The sequence below is a fragment of the Heptranchias perlo genome, chromosome 28, assembly GCF_035084215.1.
Source record: "Heptranchias perlo isolate sHepPer1 chromosome 28, sHepPer1.hap1, whole genome shotgun sequence".
In the NCBI taxonomy this organism is placed as follows: domain Eukaryota; kingdom Metazoa; phylum Chordata; class Chondrichthyes; order Hexanchiformes; family Hexanchidae; genus Heptranchias; species Heptranchias perlo.
This window is the reverse complement of record NC_090352.1, coordinates 16,766,516-16,785,948: the sequence shown is the minus strand read 5'-3', so window position 1 is coordinate 16,785,948 and position 19,433 is coordinate 16,766,516. Positions and strand designations below refer to the sequence as shown.

Below are 19,433 nucleotides of genomic sequence, written 5' to 3'. Positions count from 1 at the left end.
CTTCTTATAGCACGGAGCCCAAAATTGCACACAGTACTCCCAACTGTGGTCTTACTCAGGTTCTATATAGATTCATTACTTCTCGACTTTTATATTCCTACCTTTTGCCATAAAATCCAGTATTCCATTAGCTTCTTTATGGCGTTTTCTCCCTCAGGTGCTGCTTTTAATGTCTTGTGAACCTCACCCAGCCTTCTACTATTCAAAGTATAATTAGAATCATAGAATCATAGAAAGGTTACAGCATGGAAGGAGGCCATTCGGCCCATCAAGTCCGCGCTGGCTCTATGCAAGAGTAATCCAGCTAGTCCCACTCCCCCGCCCCATCCCTGTAGCCCTGCAAATTTTTTCCTTTCAAGTACTTATCCAGTTTCCTTTTGAAGGCCATGATTGAATCTGCCTCCACCACCCCCTCAGGCAGTGTGAAAAAGTATTTCCTCATGTCACCTTTGGTTCTTTTGCCAATCACCTTAAATCTATGTCCTCTGGTCCTTGACCCTATTATTACTTTCTAAAAACAAACTAAAATATACAACCTCACATATACTGACATTGAATTCCATCTGCCAATGTTTTGCCCATTCCATCATCTTATCAGTAGCCCCTTGGCACTTCCTTTGGTCCTTAGAATTATTTATTATGCCTTCTGTTTTAGTATCATCTGCAAATTTGGACATCACTCCCTCTTGCTGTATATCCCAATCATTGATGTGAACAGTGAACAGAAGTGGTCCCAGAACAGAACCGGGTGGGACATTGCTACTCACTCCCAACCACTCTGCTAGTAACTCCTATTCTCTGTTTCCTCCCTTTCTAACCAGTTTCTAATCCAATTTTCTACCCTCCCCCTAGTTCCATATCCCTTAATCTTCTCCAACTGTCTCCTGTGTGGGACGTTGTCAAAGGCTTTTTGCAAGTCCAAGCACACCACATCCACTACATTTCCCCATCTATCATGTCTGTCACCTCCTCAAAGAACTCTATTAGATGTAAGACTCTCCCTCTCTCATTATCTCTTTATCTGTTTCTCTGCTTCTTTCTTCCTCTGTGTAATTTTCTCCCTGTGCTCGTGTTTCTATAATCTGTGCCTTGCTGTGTGTCTGTCTCTCTATCTCTCTTCCTCTGTGCGTTTACTTCTATTTTTCTGTCTCTCATTTTTTCTCGGCCTCTCTCTATTTTTGTGTTTCTCTGTCTCTATATTTGTCTCCGTTGCTATCTATCTATCTTTCTATCTCCGTCTCACTTTCTGTCTATATCACTCTCTCCCTGTGTGTGTATGTTTGTATCTCTCTCCTTGTCTCTCTCTCTCTCTCCCTCTCATTCTCTCTTCCCCTCTCTGCCTCTAATCCCTCTGTTTCCCCCCTTCTCGCTCTCCTTCTCTTTCTATTATTTTCTCTGTCTATATATGATCATAGAATGGTTACAGCACAGAAGGAAGCCATTCGGCCCATTCAGAACATACCGGCTCTCTGCAAGAGCGATCCAGCTAGCCCCACTCCCCTGCCTATCCCCCAGGAATTCCCACAAGGTCAATGCCCAGATTTAAGGCCCACTCTGAAGCTGCATTGGCAGTTTGGATATCACAAATTTCCAGGGCCTCAGTCCCCTGGGGCTGGATTCTCAATATTTTCAGTAATGTTTTTGAAGTGAGAAAGAAGCAGACCAATAGATGAAGAGAAAGACAGAGACTGAAAGAGAAACTGAGTGTGAAAAAGAATAGAGAAATAGAGGAAGCAGTGCTCCTCATTCCCAGCCTTTCCTGGTTAAAGACTGGTAACCGTCAGTTATTTGTCCTCCAGAACTCACATGTTTCTCGTCGATCTGTGGAGTGCAGAAGGAGATGATGAGGACCAGCGCACATGTGCAACTGAACAGGATGATGGCGAAGTGGAGGTAGTGGATCCCACAGAAGATGAATGGGCAGGAGGATGGGAAGATGCAGCTGCCTGTACCATAGACGAACGCAGCAATCATCCGGCAGAGCCCCATGGCCAAGCCCCCAATCAAACCCCAGAAAGCACCCTGCAGGGGTAATAAATAAGAATCCATTCACAACTAGCAGGTAACTGACATTGAATTTACTAACTAGCACTTAACCTAACAACTAGCTTGTAATTTTTATTTCAGGGAGTTATTTCCTGATCCCTTCTGGATAACAATGCCCAGGTACAGGGGACTGGCTATCACAGTGTGTTAATTACACTGTCCTTTCACCTCTGGGACCTGGGTTTGAATCCAGGCCCAGGTGATCAGGTGCCACAGTGTGTTGGATACACTGTCCTTTCACCTCTGTTTACAAGTTTGAATCCAGCCCCAGGGGACTGAGGTCCTGAAAATTTGTGATATCCAAACTGTCAATGCAGCTTCAGAGTGGGCCTTAAATCTGGGCATTGACCCCGTGGGAATTCCTGGGATTATTTAATTATAATATTGGAGGGTGGTCCTGGTCCACAACTCCTGCTGCTGACTGGAGAGTTACGTGGGGTGGGGGTGGGGGGCGGGTGTTGCTGGGCACAAACACTTACAAGTGCAACCAGGCTTAAAAGTCAGCAGTTTCTTATAGATGGAGCCGTCCACTGAGGTAAGTGGACAGTACTTTGCCCTACATGCAAGTTTTGTGCAGTACTTATGCCCAGAGACTGCACTTTGTACCTTGTGCTGAGTTGCTCTGTGTGTGATTTTCAAGGAGATAATTCTGAGAAGAGAAAGTAGGTCCTGTGGTACAGCAAAGAAGTAGCTGGAGAAATATCTACTCCATCCTCAGGATAATAATCTGAGGACTTAAAGGGTGTGCCACTGGGCCCTCCTCTAAGCACCGCACAGCCAATCTTACCAATGGGTCTTGCAAGTATTGCTGGCCCAGATGAGAAAAAGGAGGGCATGTCTGCTAGACACCCATGGGAAAAACCAAAACTGTAGCTAGAGCAATGTGGAGGATGCTGGTTCTTGCTCCTTGACTCCCGGGATACCAGGAAGTTGTTCAATGACCTAATGAGGACATGCAAGAAGAGATAACACAAGACCAAATCTAACCTCTCTTCATCCTCTTCTGCAGATGAATTACAGCCATACAAGGCACAGAAGGGGAAGAAGAAATTAAGAGCCTTTTTCCTCAGCTATTGTGAACCACTGCGTCACTTGTCCTCCATCTTTGACCAGCCCAGAGGCAATCACTTGGGGGGAGTAGATACTGGGAATGAGGAGATTGCACCATGAAATTCATCGATCACAAGGTAGCCAGGAGAATGTGTTCATTTTAGAGGGAGCGGCATTGTCTGTACTCTCTGGTGGAAGAGTACCTCTTAGTATGGCTTCTTCTCCTTTGTTGTATTCTTATCCTGCCTCTCATTTCCTCTTCCTCCTGCTCCTAATCTACCTCCAATATAAGGACTTTTATGGAAATGCCCAAGTAAACTCCATGGTAAAGGCTCCCTGACAGAAGGGTGTGAAGGAAAAGATTTCCTTGCCTGAAACTTTGGAACTGGCAGCTTGCAGAATTCTTTCTTAGTTGCATAGCTGAGAAACTATTTTTGTAATCAGTTCAGTCAAATCTGATATTTTTTTTATTCGTTCATGGGATGTGGGCGTCGCTGGCGAGGCCAGCATTTATTGCCCATCCCTAATTGCCCTTGAGAAGGTGGTGGTGAGCCACCTTCTTGAACCACTGCAGTCTGTGTGGTGAAGGTTCTCCCACAGTGCTGTTAGGAAGGGAGTTCCAGGATTTTGACCCAGCGACGATGAATTTCAGGCAAAGCCTATGGTCAGTCAAAGTCAGTGAACTCAACCATTTCTTGGTTTGACAAGTCATGCAAGTAAATTGCTCCTCTTTTCGACAAGCTTAAATCAGATGCAATTCTGATGTAAATGGCAGAATTTCTGGGCAGAAGCTTTTGCCCTCATTACTCTGTCATGCAAATATGTACCGCTTTGGAGGGTGGCATATCTTCTGCCAGCAGCCAGTTCCACTTGAGAAGGGGTGTAACTTTGGTGTGTCTGACTTATGCTCCAAATTCCGGTCCCCTTCATTAGAACTATACCACTTTTTCCCCCAAATATCATGGAATTTTGGACCCCACTAATCTATATCTAACCCCTGGTGCACCTGCCTTGGGTGTGCTTGATGGGACAGTATAGCGGGAGCTTCACCTTGTATCTAACCTGTGCTATACCTGACCTGGAAGTGCTGATGGGACAGTCTGAAGGTGAAAATGAAAATTCACTCCGTCAATGGCTGTTAACTTTTATCAGAATGGCTTCTTACTGGTTCATTGACTCTTTTCACAAAGACGCCCAACAGGACGACTGCGCCGATGGGCGGTGCCAGGTAGCTGGTGACAGATTGGATGTAGTCGAAGAGTTGCCCACTCTGTGCTGCCTGTACCACAGGGATCCAACCAATGCTGATCGCGACAATACAGAGAATCCAGACTCTGAGGAGGAGACGAAGGGGACATGTAAATTATGGGTGTTTCTATGGTTAAGATTCCATTCTGGTCATATGGCAAGGACCACTGTTCATGCCATCAAGATTCCTCATGCACGCAGGCTCTCTGAGTTTCTTCTGTAGTTGTGCTATTTGAGGATATGGAAAAGCAGAAGGGGATTGTGACAGATGATAGTCTGACCTTTTGATGACACCGCCACCTAGAGGTGGCATTGTGTACTACGTACTATAACAGAGTGATGCTTCCCTCAAACTTTCAAATAGTGACCAACATATGGAATGGACTTCCAGATATAGTGGAAGTGAAAACCATGGAATCATTCAACAACCAAGTGGATGCTGCAGAGAGGGGATGTTAAGATCTTTTGGCCCATCTCAGCTGAGATGGGCCAAATGGCTTCCGTCATCTATAATTATCTTGTGAAACATTCCTGAGATCCTGTTAATGATTCCTCACCTGCCAACGATCATCAACTCCTTGTCGCTGGCCCCCTTTCGGATCCTTGCCCAGATATCCATGGTGAAGAGCGTGCTGCTGCTATTGAAGATAGATGCCAGTGAGCTCATGAGAGCTGCCAACATCACGGCAAGCATCAAACCACGTAGTCCTGTCCGGAGACACATGGCAAATTCAAACCAATTACAGAGTTGGTACCTTGGGGAACAGTGGGGACACAATGGGGACCAGTGGGATATAAAATTGTCACACTGAGGAATAGTGGGGTATCTAAGGGAAATATACTGGGATTAGTATTTTATAATGTGTATAGTGCTAGTGAGTATAGAAAAAGGAAAGAGCAGATGAATGCGTGGCTGGAGAAATGGTGCAGGAGGGAGCGCATTAGAATCCTGGGGCATTGGGACCAGTTCTGGGGGAAGTGGGACCTGTACAGGCCGGACGAGTTGCACCTCAACAGAGCTGGGACAAATGTCCTTGCGGGGAGGTTCACTAGTGCTGTGGGGGAGGGTTTAAACTAATTTGGCAGGGGGATGGGCACCAGGATGTAGCATTGGAAAGGAGAAACAAGGTGCACAAAGGATTGGGAGAAACAGATAGCACTAGAGTAAGAAACAGTACAGTATTAGGTGGGATCAGACTAAGAGAGAATACAAGAAGGTCTAAGATAGATTTACAGTGCATGTGTGTAAACACACGCAGCGTAGTGAATAAGGTTGGTGAGCTGCAGGTGCAAATAGCCACATGGGAATATGATGTTGTGGCGATAACGAAGACCTGGCTCAAAATAGGGCAGGATTGGGTACTAAATATTCCTCATTGTAAGGTATTCAGGAAAGATAGGGAAGGAAAGAAAGTGGGGGGTGGGGGGAGTGGCAGTATTGATTAAGGAGAATATTGCAGTGCTGGAGAGAGAGGATGTCCTGGAGGAGTCAAGGACAGAATCTATTTGGTTAGAGTTAAGAAACAATAGAGGTGCCATTACACTACTGGATGTATTCTATAGGTCACCAATTAGTGGGAAGGATATAGAGGAGCAAATCTGCAGGAAAATTACAGAGAGGTGCAAGAGACATAGAGTAGTGATAATGGGGGAGTTCAACTATCCTAATATAGACTGGGATAGTAATAGTGTAAAGGGCAAAGAGGGGGAGGAATTTTTGAAGTTTCAGGAGAACTTTCTTGACCAGTACATTTCGGGCCCAATGAGGAAGGAGGCATTGCTGGATCTGGTTCTGGGGAATGAGGTGGGTCAAGTGGAGCAAGTGTCAGTGGGGGAACAGTGATCATAGTAACATAAGGTTTAGATTAGCTACGGAAAAGGACAAGGAGCGCACTAGAGTAAAAATTGGAGGAGGGCCAATTTAAGTGGGTTGAGAACGGATCTGGCCTGGGCAAATTGGAGTCAAAGACTGGCAGGCAAAACTGTAATTGAGCAATGGGCAGCCTTTAAAGAGGAGATGGTTTGGCTACAGTCTAGGTACATTCCCATGAGAGGGAAAGGTAGGGCAAATAAAGCCAGAGCTCCCTGGATGACAAAAGAGAGAGTAAGATGAAGCAGAAAAAGGCGGCGTATGTCAGATGTCAGGTTGATAACACAAGTGAGAACCAGGCTGAATATAGAAAGTTCAGAGTCTTCTATAGGCATGTAAATAGTAAACGGTTAGAAAGAGGAGGGGTAGGGCTGATTAGGGACCAAAAAGGAGATCTATGCATGGAGGCAGAGGGCATGGCTGAGGTACCAAATGAATACTTTGCATCGGTCTTTATCAAGGAAGATGCCGCCAAATTCACAGTAAAAGAAGATATAGTTGAGATACAGGATGGGCTAAAAATTGATAAAGAGGAGGTACTAGAAAGGCTAAAGTAGATAAGTCACCCGGTCCGGATGGGATGCATCCTAGGTCACGGAGAGAAGTATGGGTGAAAATTGTGGAGGTACTGGCCATAATCTTCCAATCATCCTTAGATAAGGGGGTGGTGTCAGAGGATTGGAGAATTGCAAATATGACACCCTTGTTTAAAAATGGGTGTAAGGATAAAACTGGCAACTACAAGCCAGTCAGTTTAACCTCGATGGTGGGGAAAGTTTTAGAAACAATATTCCGGGACAAAATTAACAGTCATTTGGACAAGTATGGATTAATTAAGGAAAGCCAGCATGGATTTGTTAAAGGCAAATCATGTTTAACCAACTTGATTGAGTTTTTTGAGGAGGTAACAGAGAGGGTTGATGAGGGCAACGTGGTTGATGTGGTGTATATATAATTCCAAAAGGCACTTGATAAAGTGCCGCATAATATGCTTGTCATCAAAGTTAAAGCCCATGGAATAAAAGGGGCAGTGGCAGCATAGATGGTTGTTTTTCCGACTGGAGGGAGGTGTACAGTGGTGTTCCCCAGAAGTCGGTACTAGGATCATTGCTTTTCTTGATATATATTAATGTCTTGGACTTGGGGTGTACAGGGCACAATTTCAAAATTTGCAGATGATGCAAAACTTGGAAGGGTAGTAAACAGTGAGGAGGATGGTGATAGACTTCAAGAGGATATAGACAGGCTGGTGGAATGGGTGGACATGTGGCAAATGAAATTTAACGTAGAGAAGCGTGAAGTGATACATTTTGGTAGGAAGAACGAGGACAGGAATCATAAACTAAAGAGTACAATGCTAAAGGGGGTGCAGGAACAGAGAGATCTGCGGGTATATGTGCACATATCGTTGAAGGTGGTAGGGCAGGTTGAGAAAGAGATTAAAAAGGCATACGGCAACCTGAGCTTTATAAATAGAGGCATAGAGTACAAAAGCAAGGAAATTATGTTGAACCTTTATAAAACACTGGTTCGGCCACAATTGGAGTATTGTTTCCAATTCCGGGCACCGCATTTTAGGAAGGATGTGAAGGCCTTAGAGAGAGTGCAGAAGAGATTTACCAGGATGATTCCAGGGATGAAGGACTTCAGTTATGTGGATAGACTGGAGAAGCTGGGGTTGCTCTCCTTCGAGCACAGAAAGTTGAGAGGAGATTTGATAGAGGTATTCAAAATCAGTAGATAGAGAGAAATTGTTCCCATTGGCGGAAGGGTCAAGTACCAGAGGACATAGATTTGAGGTGATTGGCAAAAGAACCAAGGGTAACATGAGGAAAAACTTTTTTACACAGTGAGTGGTTATGATCTGGAATGCACTGCCAGAGGGGGTGGTGGAGGCAGATTCAATCATGGTTTTCAAAAGGGAATTGGACAAGTATTTGAAGGGAAAAAATTTGGAGGGCTATGGGGAAAGGGCGGGGGAGTGGGATTAGCTGGATTGCTCCTGCAGAGAGCCAGCATGGGCTCAATGGGCCGAATGGCCTCCCTTCTGTGCTGTAACCATTCTGTGATTCTATGATATAGAGAAGACACAGTGGGGCATATACAGGAGACACACAGTGGAACAGTGAGATATATCGAGGAGGCACTGTGGTATATAGAGAGGACACACTGGGGAACAGTGGGTTCTAAAGAGGAGACATGGTATGGCACATATACACTGGGGAACAGTGGGATATATACAGGAAACACACTGGGGAACAGGGGTATATCGAGGAGACAGACTGGGGAACAGTGGGTATATAGAGTGGATGCACTGGGGAACAGTGAGAGATATAGAGAAGACACCCAGTGCTGTATATGGTGGGAACAGTGGGATATATAAACACAGAGGGAAGCAGTGGAGTGTGTAGAGGAGATATTGCAGGTTTCTTTAGGATATTTATGTTTGATACTTAGGTAAAAAGCTAAGGCCCAGAGTGCAGGACAGCACTAAGATTGAAAAAATAGCAAGGAGGATGATGTAAATTAGGAAGTGTTCGTATGGTGACACCAAGTTTGGATTTTAATGGTGTGTACTTTGTAGGGGGAGGGGAAGACTGAGCTGAGAAGCTCCTCATTTGAGGTCCTATGAAAGAATGAATTAGAATTAGAGACTGAGTAAGTTTATCCAGTGTGGAACTGAGCCATGCAGAGCAGGAAGGGCCCAAGTTCCATCCCCAGACTGAGCTGAGTTAGCTGATCTCACACAAGGAGCTGGTAGGGGGGTTACAATTGGCTCCTGTCTCTCTGTGTTAAGGGTGTGAAAAAACCCTGCTCCTGATCATTGTCGAATGACCCCTGCTGGACATTGTGGACATTGGATGAGGAGAAGACCAGGGTCAGCTGCAATTTCCCTCACAATGCAATAACCTCCCTCACACATGACCACTCGGTCAAGGTACCGGAAGGTAGCCAGCGCCAGTGGAACCATGCACAGGTGAGGAGAATAGGGAAGAAACAGCCAGAGAAATTGGTGGGATGAATTCTGAGTTGAACACAGAGAGGATACAGGGAAGAGGGAGTGTGGATGATGGGCTATTTGCAGCTTGGTTTTATAGTGATACAGATTGCATACCGTTGGGCATCAGTGTGACCACCAGCTTTGGGTAGGCAATGTTCGAGCAACCAACTGGAGTGCCGCAGATTCGCTCGCATTCCTCTGGCACAACACATGCGACCTCATCTGTGGGAGAAGATGGATGCGTTAGAATAAGCTGGTTTTCCAAATTTGGCCCAAATTAACTTCTTCAAATGGACCCTATAGAATATTGTCCCAGATGTTGATCAACTGTTAGCATCAGTTAGACATTGAGCAAAGCTCACTGCACCATTGAGCTTTCCCATGTCAGATGAGGTACAGTTTACATAGCGAGTAAAGCGTCCTGTACACTGTCCTATCAAACACTTTCAGGTGAGGGGCAGCATGAGTTGGATACAGAGTAAAGCTCCTTCTAAACTGCTAGAGCAGTGTGGTTTGTCTTCCCTGTCAGAACAGCCCCCTCTAGTGTTCACAAAACAGGTTTCAGGGCAGAACTCTGAACCTTTTGCTATTACATATCATAGAACAGAATCATAGAATGGTTACAGCACAGGAGGCCATTCAGCCCGTCGAGCCCGTGCCGGCTCTCTGCAAGAGCAATCCAGCTATTCCCACTCCCCCGCCCTTTCCCCATAGCCCAGCAAATTTTTTTCCCTTCTATCCTTGTCCAATTCCCTTTTGAAAACTACGATTGAATCTGCCTCCACCATCCCCTCAGGTAGTGCATCCAGGTCATAACCACTCGCTGTGTGAAAAAGTTTTCCTCATGTCGCCCTTGGTTCTTTTGCCAATCACCTTAAATCTACGCCTTCTGGTTCTTGACCCTTCCGTCAATGGGAACAGTTTCTCTCTATCTACTCTGTCTACGCCTTCATGATTTTGGAGATTTATTCAGGATGGAGAAACTTGGTGAGAAATTGAGCTTGTGACAAGAACTGTGATGTTTTAACTTTTGAACTTTCAATTTGGAGCCTAACTGAGGCTTTTGGGGCCTAGCTAACAACTCCAATAAAGGAGATATGGTTTGAAATTCTTTAGGAATCAGGTGTTTCTCTTTTTAAACATTAAAATATTGGTTTCCATGGAGGCAGCCTAAATGCAAGCTGGGGTAGCCCAGTCTGATTCGAAAGTGCCCGTAATGTTACTGAACAGTGGAACATATTTTCTTAATGAACTACAGAGGTTATTATAACAGCAACTGAACATCAAATAAAAAGCACGTTGGTCATTGATTGCCATCCAATTTTCCTTTCAATGCTTAAGGCGCTGACTCTCGCTGGGGGACGGTTCCATGGGCATTAGTTGCTCACCATGTGACCATATGTCAGGTGTGGGTCTAAAGAATGACTGTTAGGAGGATATTCAACTGTGGGGCATCGCAGCCAAGCCCGCTCCTGTCATCACCTGATATCCAGACACTTTCCAGCTGGAGTCACTGGATAGTGGATAATGATCAGGAGCAGGAACCCTGTCTCATTTTCCCCTGCCTGACACAGAGGTGCATAGGCCAGTTCTAGCCGCTAACCCAATTCGAGCTAACTCAGCACAAACCTGTGATGGAACCTGGGCCCTTCCTGCTCTGTGTTGGCTCAGCGCCATCTCCGAATGAGATCAATTAACTCAGCACAGGCCGGGGATGGAACCTGAGGCCTGAAATTGGGCTCCTGCTGCACTGCCAGCACAGGGGCACTTTGTGCTACTGGCACACTGAGGGGACCTCCCCAGGTTTTGTGCTGCTATTTATTGCTGCATTGTCAGCATACTTTGCCTAGCTCACTGGATGCACAGAGGTAAAAGGGGCATCATTTCTTGAGCAGACCCTTTAAAGCTGAACTTGCAATCCCTGTGGAGCACACAAAGAGCCGTTTGGAGAGCAACTTTGTGCATTTATGGGAAAGCCAGATAGACATATGAGGGAGAAAGGAATAAAAGATCATGCTGATAGGGTTACATGAAGTAGGGTGAGAGGAGGCTCTTGTGGAGCATAAGCACTGACATAGACCAGTTGGGCCGAATGGCCTGTTTCTGTGCTATAAATTCTATATAATTCTATGCAGCATGTTGGAAAATGCGCACAATTCCCAGGATGCAGGTCGGAACGCTGCCTGAGAGAGTCTGGGAAGTCAGGTTGAAGGAGGTTGAGGCAAAGTGGCATCTTTGGGCACCCTCCTCAACAAAATGCAGCGAGAGCGGCATGGGAAGAGGTGGCGGGGCAGGTGAATGCAGTCTCTGAAGTTAAAGGGACAGCCTTCCAGAAGAGGAAAAAAAGACCCTGGAGAAGCTTGCTAAGATACCTGAGCTCTCTACTTATCTGTACTGGTCCGCAATACAATATTGGTAAGACACGCCTACGCCTTCACCTTCTTTAGCAGGAGACACTCAGGACTGGATTTTCTTCTGGGATGGATTCACCATCAGAGGTGGGTTAGGGCAGGACTTCTGCCCGCTGCCCAAACCCATTTTCTTGGGCTGGGCTTAATTCTTCAGGCAGGATGGGATCCTCATGGGCTCTCCGTCACACAGGGGGAGCCCACCACTGCGAGCGAGAAAAAGTCAGCAGTGCTTAAAGGGGGCAGAAGCGTCCCAAAGATTTAAAAAAAATATTCCAAAGAGAGGCTCTCCATGAAGCACAGGTCTTGCAGGAAGAGGAAAAGGACCTGAAGAGGGAGAAAGGTGTCCACTATTCGAAACCTCTCTTTCCCAACATTGCCGTTAACGGGTTTCCTGTCACAGCTCCAGGATGAATTGGCAGCCTTCTCTTGGTGGTCCCTGGGGCTGGCAGTACTTGAGGCAGAATACAGGGAAATCAGCCCATTTTCTGCCCTGCCTCCCCGCCATCATTTAAATATGGTGGGGTGATCAAGGGTCGAGCAGCTGAGACCTCTACTGGGGATGGGGGATGGGGAAGAGAGGAAGATTTACCTCAGTGCTTTTTTAAAAATTCATTCATGGGATGTGGGCGTCGCTGGCGAGGCCAGTATTAATTGCCCAACTCTAATTGCCCTTGAGAAGGTGGTGGTGAGCCGCCTTCTTCAACCGCCGCAGTCCGTGTGGTGAAGGTTCTCCCACAGTGCTGTCAGGAAGGGAGTTCCAGGATTTTGACCCAGCGACGATGAAGGAACGGCGATATATTTCCAAGTCAGGATGGTGTGTGACTTGGAGGGGAACGTGCAGGTGGTGTTGTTCCCATGTGCCTGCTGCTCTTGTCCCTCTAGGTGGTAGAGGTCGTGGGTTTGGGAGGTGCTGTCGAAGAAGCCTTGGCGAGTTGCTGCAGTGCATCCTGTAGATGGTACACTCTGCAGCCACAGTGCGCCGGTGGTGAAGGGAGTGAATGTTTAGGGTGGTGGATGGGGTGCCAATCAAGTGGGCAGCTTTGTCCTGGATGTTGTCGAGCTTCTTGAGTGTTGTTGGAGCTGCACTCATCCAGGCAAGTGGAGAGTATTCCATCACGCTCCTGGCTTGTGCCTTGTAGATGGTGGAAAGGCTTTGGGGAGACAGGAGATGAGTCACTCGCCACATAATACCCAGCCTCTGACCTGCTCTTGTAGCCACTGTATTTATGTGGCAGGTCCAGTTAAGTTTCTGGTCAATGGTGAACCCCAGGATGTTGATGGTGGGGGATTCGGCGATGGTAATGTCGTTGAATGTCAAGGGGAGGTGGTCAGACTCTTCCTTATTGGAAATGGTCATTGCCTGGCACTTGTCTGGCGCGAATGATGCTGACAGGAACAGAGATCCAGCAGTTGGCCCCCCCATCCCATTTTGTTTCATTTTCAGGTGATATACCACCTTTAAGAGCTCCTCGTAGCTGCTATGCAAGCTGCCTTAGCCTATGCTTCTGCTTTTATGGTGCACTGGAATTACATTACACTAATGACGCAAGGCAGCACAATTTTTGGAGAAGCCCGGACACAAACTGTTCCAGTACAGCTACAACACTGGCATCTACCCGACAATGTGGAAAATTGCCCATATATGTCCTGTCCACAAAAAGCAAATCCAATCCAGCCAATTACCGCCCCATCAGCCTACTGTCAATCATCAGCAAAGTGATGGAAGGTGTCGTCGACAGTGCTATCAAGCGGCACTTACTCACCAATAACCTGCTCACTGATGCTCAGTTTGGGTTCTGCCAGGACCACTCGGCTCCAGACCTTATTACAGCCTTGGTCCAAACATGGACAAAAGAGCTGAATTCCAGAGGTGAGGTGAGTGAGACTGCCTTTGATATCAAGGCAGCATTTGGCCGAGTGTGGCACCAAGGAGCCCGAGTAAAATTGAAGTCAATGGGAATCAGGGGGAATACTCTCCAGTGGCTGGAGTCATACCTAGCACAAAGGAAGATGGTAGTGGTTGTTGGAGGTCAATCATCTCAGCCCCAGGACATTGCTGCAGGAGTCCCTCAGGGCAGTGTCCTAGGCCCAACCATCTTCAGCTGCTTCATCAATGACCTTCCCTCCATCATAAGGTCAGAAATGGGGATGTTCGCTGATGATTGCACAGCGTTCAGTTCCATTTGCAACCCCTCAGATAATGAAGCAGTCCGTGCCCACATGCAGCAAGACCTGGACAACATCCAGGCTTGGGCTGATAAGTGGCAAGTAACATTCGCGACAGACAATGACCATCTCCAACAAGAGAGAGTCTAACCACCTCCCCTTGACATTCAATGGCATTACCATCGCCGAATCCCCCACCATCAACATCCTGGGGGTCACCATTGACCAGAAACTTAACTGGACCAGCCACATAAATACTGTGGCTACAAGAGCAGGTCAGAGGCTGGGTATTCTGTGGCGAGTGACTCATCTCCTGTCTCCCCAAAGCCTTTCCACCATCTACAAGGCACAAGCCAGGAGTGTGATGGGATACTCTCCACTTGCCTGGATGAGTGCAGCTCCAACAACACACAAGAAGCTCGACACCATCCAGGACAAAGCTGCCCACTTGATTGGCACCCCATCCACCACCCTAAACATTCACTCCCTTCACCACCGGTGCACTGTGGCTGCAGCATGTACCGTCCACAGGATGCACTGCAGCAACTTGCCAAGACTTCTTCAACAGCACCTCCCAAACCCGCGACCTCTACCACCTAGAAGGACAAAGGCAGCAGGCGCATGGGAACAACATCACCTGCACGTTCTCCTCCAAGTCACACACCATCCTGACTTGGAAATATATCGCGATTCCTTCATCGTCGCTGGGTCAAAATCCTGGAACTCCCTTCCTAACAGCACTGTGGGAGAACCTTCACCACACGCACTGCAGCGGTTGAAGAAGGCGGCTCACCACCACCTTCTCAAGGGCAATTAGGGATGGGCAATTAATGCTGGCCTTGCCAGCGACGCCAACATCCCATGAACGAATAAAAAAAAACACCCCAGAACACAACTAACAAATTACGAAATGAAACTTGCCCCATGGAGGCATGCAAACCAGGGCTAAAAATTTGAATTTTCCCCTCTCTTGTAAGGGAATGTCATTTCAGGCTTTGAGTGCCATTTGCTGTGCTTGGCTCAGTATCGTATTGGGTGAGATCAGTTAACCCAGCACAGGCCGGGACTGGAACCTGGATGCTTCCTGTTCTGTTCGTTTCTGTACATCAGCACACAATACCCTCCCCATCCCCATTGGTGAAGCTCCCTGCTCCCATTAATAGGGCTGTGAATTTGGCTGCCAACCTCTCCACAAAAAACAAATTGTGAGATTGGAAAGTCAACGTTCTGAAGATGGTGATGCAAGCTCCCTTTATTATCATTAGGTCGCACAGTGTGTGGGTGGGGAGTGGGGGGGGGGGGAATGGGGAGGGGGGTGTGAGCTCTTACCTCGCCAATGGACTGTCACTCTTTTGTATTCTCCCGCCCATTGATAAGAATCCATTGGAATGGTATAAATAGGCATTTGATTAAGAAAACTTACTTGGGTAAAGGACTCGACTAATCATGCCTGGCATGACCATCAGGTACATGGGCAACAGCTTTATATAACCACATAGGACACAACCGGCCTTCACATGTGTCAGGTTCTTAGCAGCAAGGCAACGTTGGATGATGACCTGGAAGAGATGGACACCAATTAGTTGTTAGAAATATCTCACTAAAAGAGATCCAATTTTACTCCTGGGGAATTCAGCATCAACTGTCAGCATCAAATACTCCCAGCACCTATACGGTATGGGTTAGATACAGACTCAAACTCCCTCTGCATTACCCTGTCAAACACTCTGAGCTGAAGTACAGCACGAGTTAGATACAGAGTAAAGCTCCCTCTACTCTGTCCCATCAAACAAAGTAACCCTAATTTTAGAAGTGGAGCCCTATTTTAACAGTGTAATTTTCCCCCCATTTCCCATCTTCACACTCTCAACTAAGTGAGTTTGCCAATTTAATGCCAAATTAGGGGCAGTTTTGTACTTCATAATATTTCCTGCCTTTGCCCCAACCTCAACCTCTCTGCCTGTGAAATCCTCATTCAAACCTTTTTCACCTCAGGTTTGACGTTTCCAACACTCTCCTCACCAGCCTCCTGGGCTCCTCCCTACACAAACTCCAATTCTTTCAGACCTCCACTGCCCACATTAATCACTTACCTTTCACCCCTGTCCTTACCACTCTCACCTTTCACCTCTGTCCTTACTGCCCTCACCTTTCACCTCTGTCCTTACCGCCCTCACCTTTCACCCGTCCTTACCGTCCTCACCTTTCACCTCTGTCCTTACCGCCCTCACCTTTCACCCGTCCTTACCGTCCTCACCTTTCACCCCTGTCCTTACCACCCTCATCTTTCACCCATGTCCTTAATGCCCTCACCTTTAACCTCTGTTTTTACCGTCCTCACCTTTCACCTCTGTCCTTACGGACAGCACCTGTCACCCCTGGCTTTAGCGTTTTCACTTATCACCCCTGTCCTTACAGCTATCACCTATAACCTCCATCCTAATGGACATCACCTGTCACCTCTGCTCTTACCACCCTCCACTACCTCCCCATCCCTTTGAGCATCAACTTCAAAATCCTCGTCCTCAACTTCAAATCCTTCCACACCCTCGTTCCTCCCAAATTGCCAACCTTCTCCAGCTCTACATTCCTGCTCCATACTCCCCTCTTTTGAGCCTGTTAATGTGTGTCTACCTCTCTCTGCACCATCAGTGGCAGAGACTTCAGTTATCATTACCCACACTCTGGAGCTCTCTCTCTAAAGGCCTCCATCTCATGACTTCTCTCTTTATCTTCTCAAAACCCATGATTTCACCTTCAGTCACCTCCCCTAACTCCTATGTTCCACTCGTATCTGATCAGTTCCTCTCAGGCATGCTTTGATACCTTAAAGCGATAGATATGCATCTGATATTGCTCATGAAGACTAGGTTGATACTGCCCGAAGGTCAATAATACACTCACAGCCAGCAGAGAGTGGAAACTTTCCTCCCATCTTACTGGGGCTGAAAGAACAGTGTACCTAACACACACTGTTCCCTGAGGCTGGATTCAAACCTAGGTCCCGGGGTGAAAGGGCAGCGTATCTAATATCTGGCCCCTTATAGAAGTTTTCTTAAGAAAATATTTTGTTGAGAACTGGGGATCAATGTCATTAATGGTCAATCACCAGCCTACCTGATCACTGCACCAGAACCAAATTGCGATGATGGTAATGCCAAAGATTAATCCTGGCCAGGGTAGGTCACCAGTGACTGCATCTCGTAGGAGGTTGTATGAGTCAGCACGAGGGAGGTAGCACTTGTCGGAGATGTTGTAGCGGAGGGGATCTAGTGAATCATGAAGGGTTGGCACAGCCTCTTTGTACATGGCAAACAAAGCCTGGTAGCCCCCAACTTCATGGAAAGCTGTGGAAGATGGAGCAGGAATCCACAGGTTAATGGCAGAATCACAAAATTGCAAGATAATTACAACTGAGGAAGGCCATCTGATCCATTCTAATTAATTCACCGAGAAAGGTTCTAAAACCCCACCCCATGTTGTAGCATCCAAATATTTCCAGAGACTTTGCCTCCACTACTCTGGAAGCTTATTCCACCTTGAACAATCTTTAAGTGAAGAAGAATTTTCTGATATCTGTCCTAAATTTACCTTTTACTAGTTTGAACCCGTGTCATCTTGTTCATGCAATTTAATTTATATATAATATTCTGGACTTACCTTTTCCATTCCCTTAACAACCTTATTAACCTCTATAAGATTACCTGTCAGATGCCTCCTTTTCAGGCTGAAAAGTCCCATCTCTCTCCAGACCTGCCTTATAACTCAGACCCCAAACTCTAGGGATCGGCCTCATGGCTCTTCTCTGCATCGCCTCCAGTGCTTGAATGTTTCTTTTGTTTCTTGGTGACCAGAACCGGACAGAATATTCAAAGCATGGTTTGACCAGAGCACTATAAAGTTTGCTCACTACCTCCCTTGACTGATATTCTACTATTAGGCCATGTAGTTGAACTACATTTGTTGAATGCTGCTCTGCATTGGTTGGGCGTATTTAGCCATTAAGTCTACTAAGACCCTAAGGTCTCTCATTAAATGTCATCTGTCATCGTTCTGTCCACTTACACATTTGGTCCAACTCATTCTGTCATTTCTGAGCTGCCTCTTTTGATTCCACTGCCCCTCCTAGTTTGATATCATCTGCAAATTTGATCACTTTATAGAGTTTCTGAATCCACATCATTTATGTAAATTAGAAACAGTAATAGTCACAACACTGAGCCCTGAGGCATCTCATTCAGTAATCCCCTCCCACCAGTCTGACATAAATTCTTTAATAAGTGCTCGTTTCCTATTCTTCATCTCATTTACTATCCATTCCCAAGATTTACCCTGAATTTTTGTAGCTTTGAGTTTGACTAAGAGCCTTTCAAGTGGAACTTTGTCAAAAGCATTTGGAAGTCGAAGTACAACATGTCATCGGGCTTACCACAGTCCAATTGAGTTATGAGCATGAGCATGAGCATGGGGTGAAAGGTTACCTCATAACAGTATGGTGCTCAATAAGAGGGAGCCTCACCATCAGGAACCTCTTTTAAATAGGGCTCTTCATCATCCAGGCTCCCTTTAAAGAGAGAATTTTGCCATCAGGACCCATTTCAAAGAGGGAGTCTCACCCTCAAGGATTCCTTTTAAAGAGTGTGACCATAAGTGATCTCTTTTAAAGAGGGATTCTCACCATCATGGAATCTATTTTAAGAGAGTTTGACCATCAGAACCACTTGTAGAGAGGGCGTGGAAGGATTTCAAGAGAGTCTTACCATCCCTGACCACTTGTAAAGAGGGAAACTCGCCATCAGGACCCTTTTTAAAGAACAAGTCTCGAGGAAGAATCGAGGTTTCATCCCTGATCTATGCTGAGTTAGCTGGTCTCAGCTGGGGTGGGCATTAGGGGTTGTCCTTGGCTTAGGAAGAATAAAAATAAGCAAAGTTTCTTCTTAAGATTACTATTTAATGACCCCTGCTGGAAAGTGTGTGTTTGGATGTTGTGAGGACAGGATCTGGCTTAGTTGTGATGCCATCATTGTTGAATAGTCTGCTGCCACTCAAGCCCAGGATTTTAACCTAGGGTAGGACTGCGGTGTGCGGGGACTGGGGGAGGCACTGATAGTGGCGCTAGCGTAAGGCCCAGGCAATCTTAGCTCCCAGGCCTCATTTAAATGTTGCCAAGATGACTCCTGCTCAAAGCCGATGGGGATGACGTGGAGGCCGGTGAGCAGGATCGGGAGCGGGATTTCGTGCAGCAAGAGACTGATGGTCCCAGGTACTATGTCATCCGGGTGGGGGAGAGGGGGATGCGATGAGAATTGCGGCTGGTGAAGGAGGGGGAAAGCCCAGGAGGCTGGGAGGAGCACTTTAAAAAATGTTTCAATTACCTGGGCCTCTTTTGGCACTGGATCCTGTTTACCGCTAGCTTTCCCAAGTGGCTCTGATATTGGGCAATGCAGCCACGATCCCCAGTTAAATCGCTTCAGGGTCCGAAAGACGTCATTGGACTCTGACATTTCCATTTTCATGAAGCTGTGGCTTGCCTGCAGCAGGTGGCCTCAATACTCCTGAAAACCTGGGAGTTAACATGGTAGCTGGCGTGAACACAGGGGGAGGACAGCGGGTAGTGCCCGACTGCCATTTTAACCCCCCA

The 19,433-nt window shown here is 46.6% G+C and overlaps 1 protein-coding gene across 2 annotated transcripts in view; it reads right to left on the bottom strand.

Annotated features, from left to right (window-relative positions):
* The window catches only part of slc5a2 (solute carrier family 5 member 2), a 40,206-nt gene that overhangs the window by 1,186 nt on the left and 19,587 nt on the right, over positions 1 to 19,433 (bottom strand). Inside the window, exons 8-13 of one of the 2 annotated variants that reach the window (XM_068008132.1) lie at positions 16,910 to 17,139; positions 15,216 to 15,351; positions 9,330 to 9,437; positions 4,902 to 5,052; positions 4,262 to 4,430; positions 1,807 to 2,022 (exon numbers count right to left, since the gene is read on the bottom strand). In XM_068008132.1, the coding sequence (XP_067864233.1) occupies positions 1,807 to 2,022; positions 4,262 to 4,430; positions 4,902 to 5,052; positions 9,330 to 9,437; positions 15,216 to 15,351; positions 16,910 to 17,139 (1,010 nt within the window). The remainder of the gene's footprint in view (positions 1 to 1,806; positions 2,023 to 4,261; positions 4,431 to 4,901; positions 5,053 to 9,329; positions 9,438 to 15,215; positions 15,352 to 16,909; positions 17,140 to 19,433) is intronic. The other variant, XM_068008133.1, reaches the window with a different exon arrangement.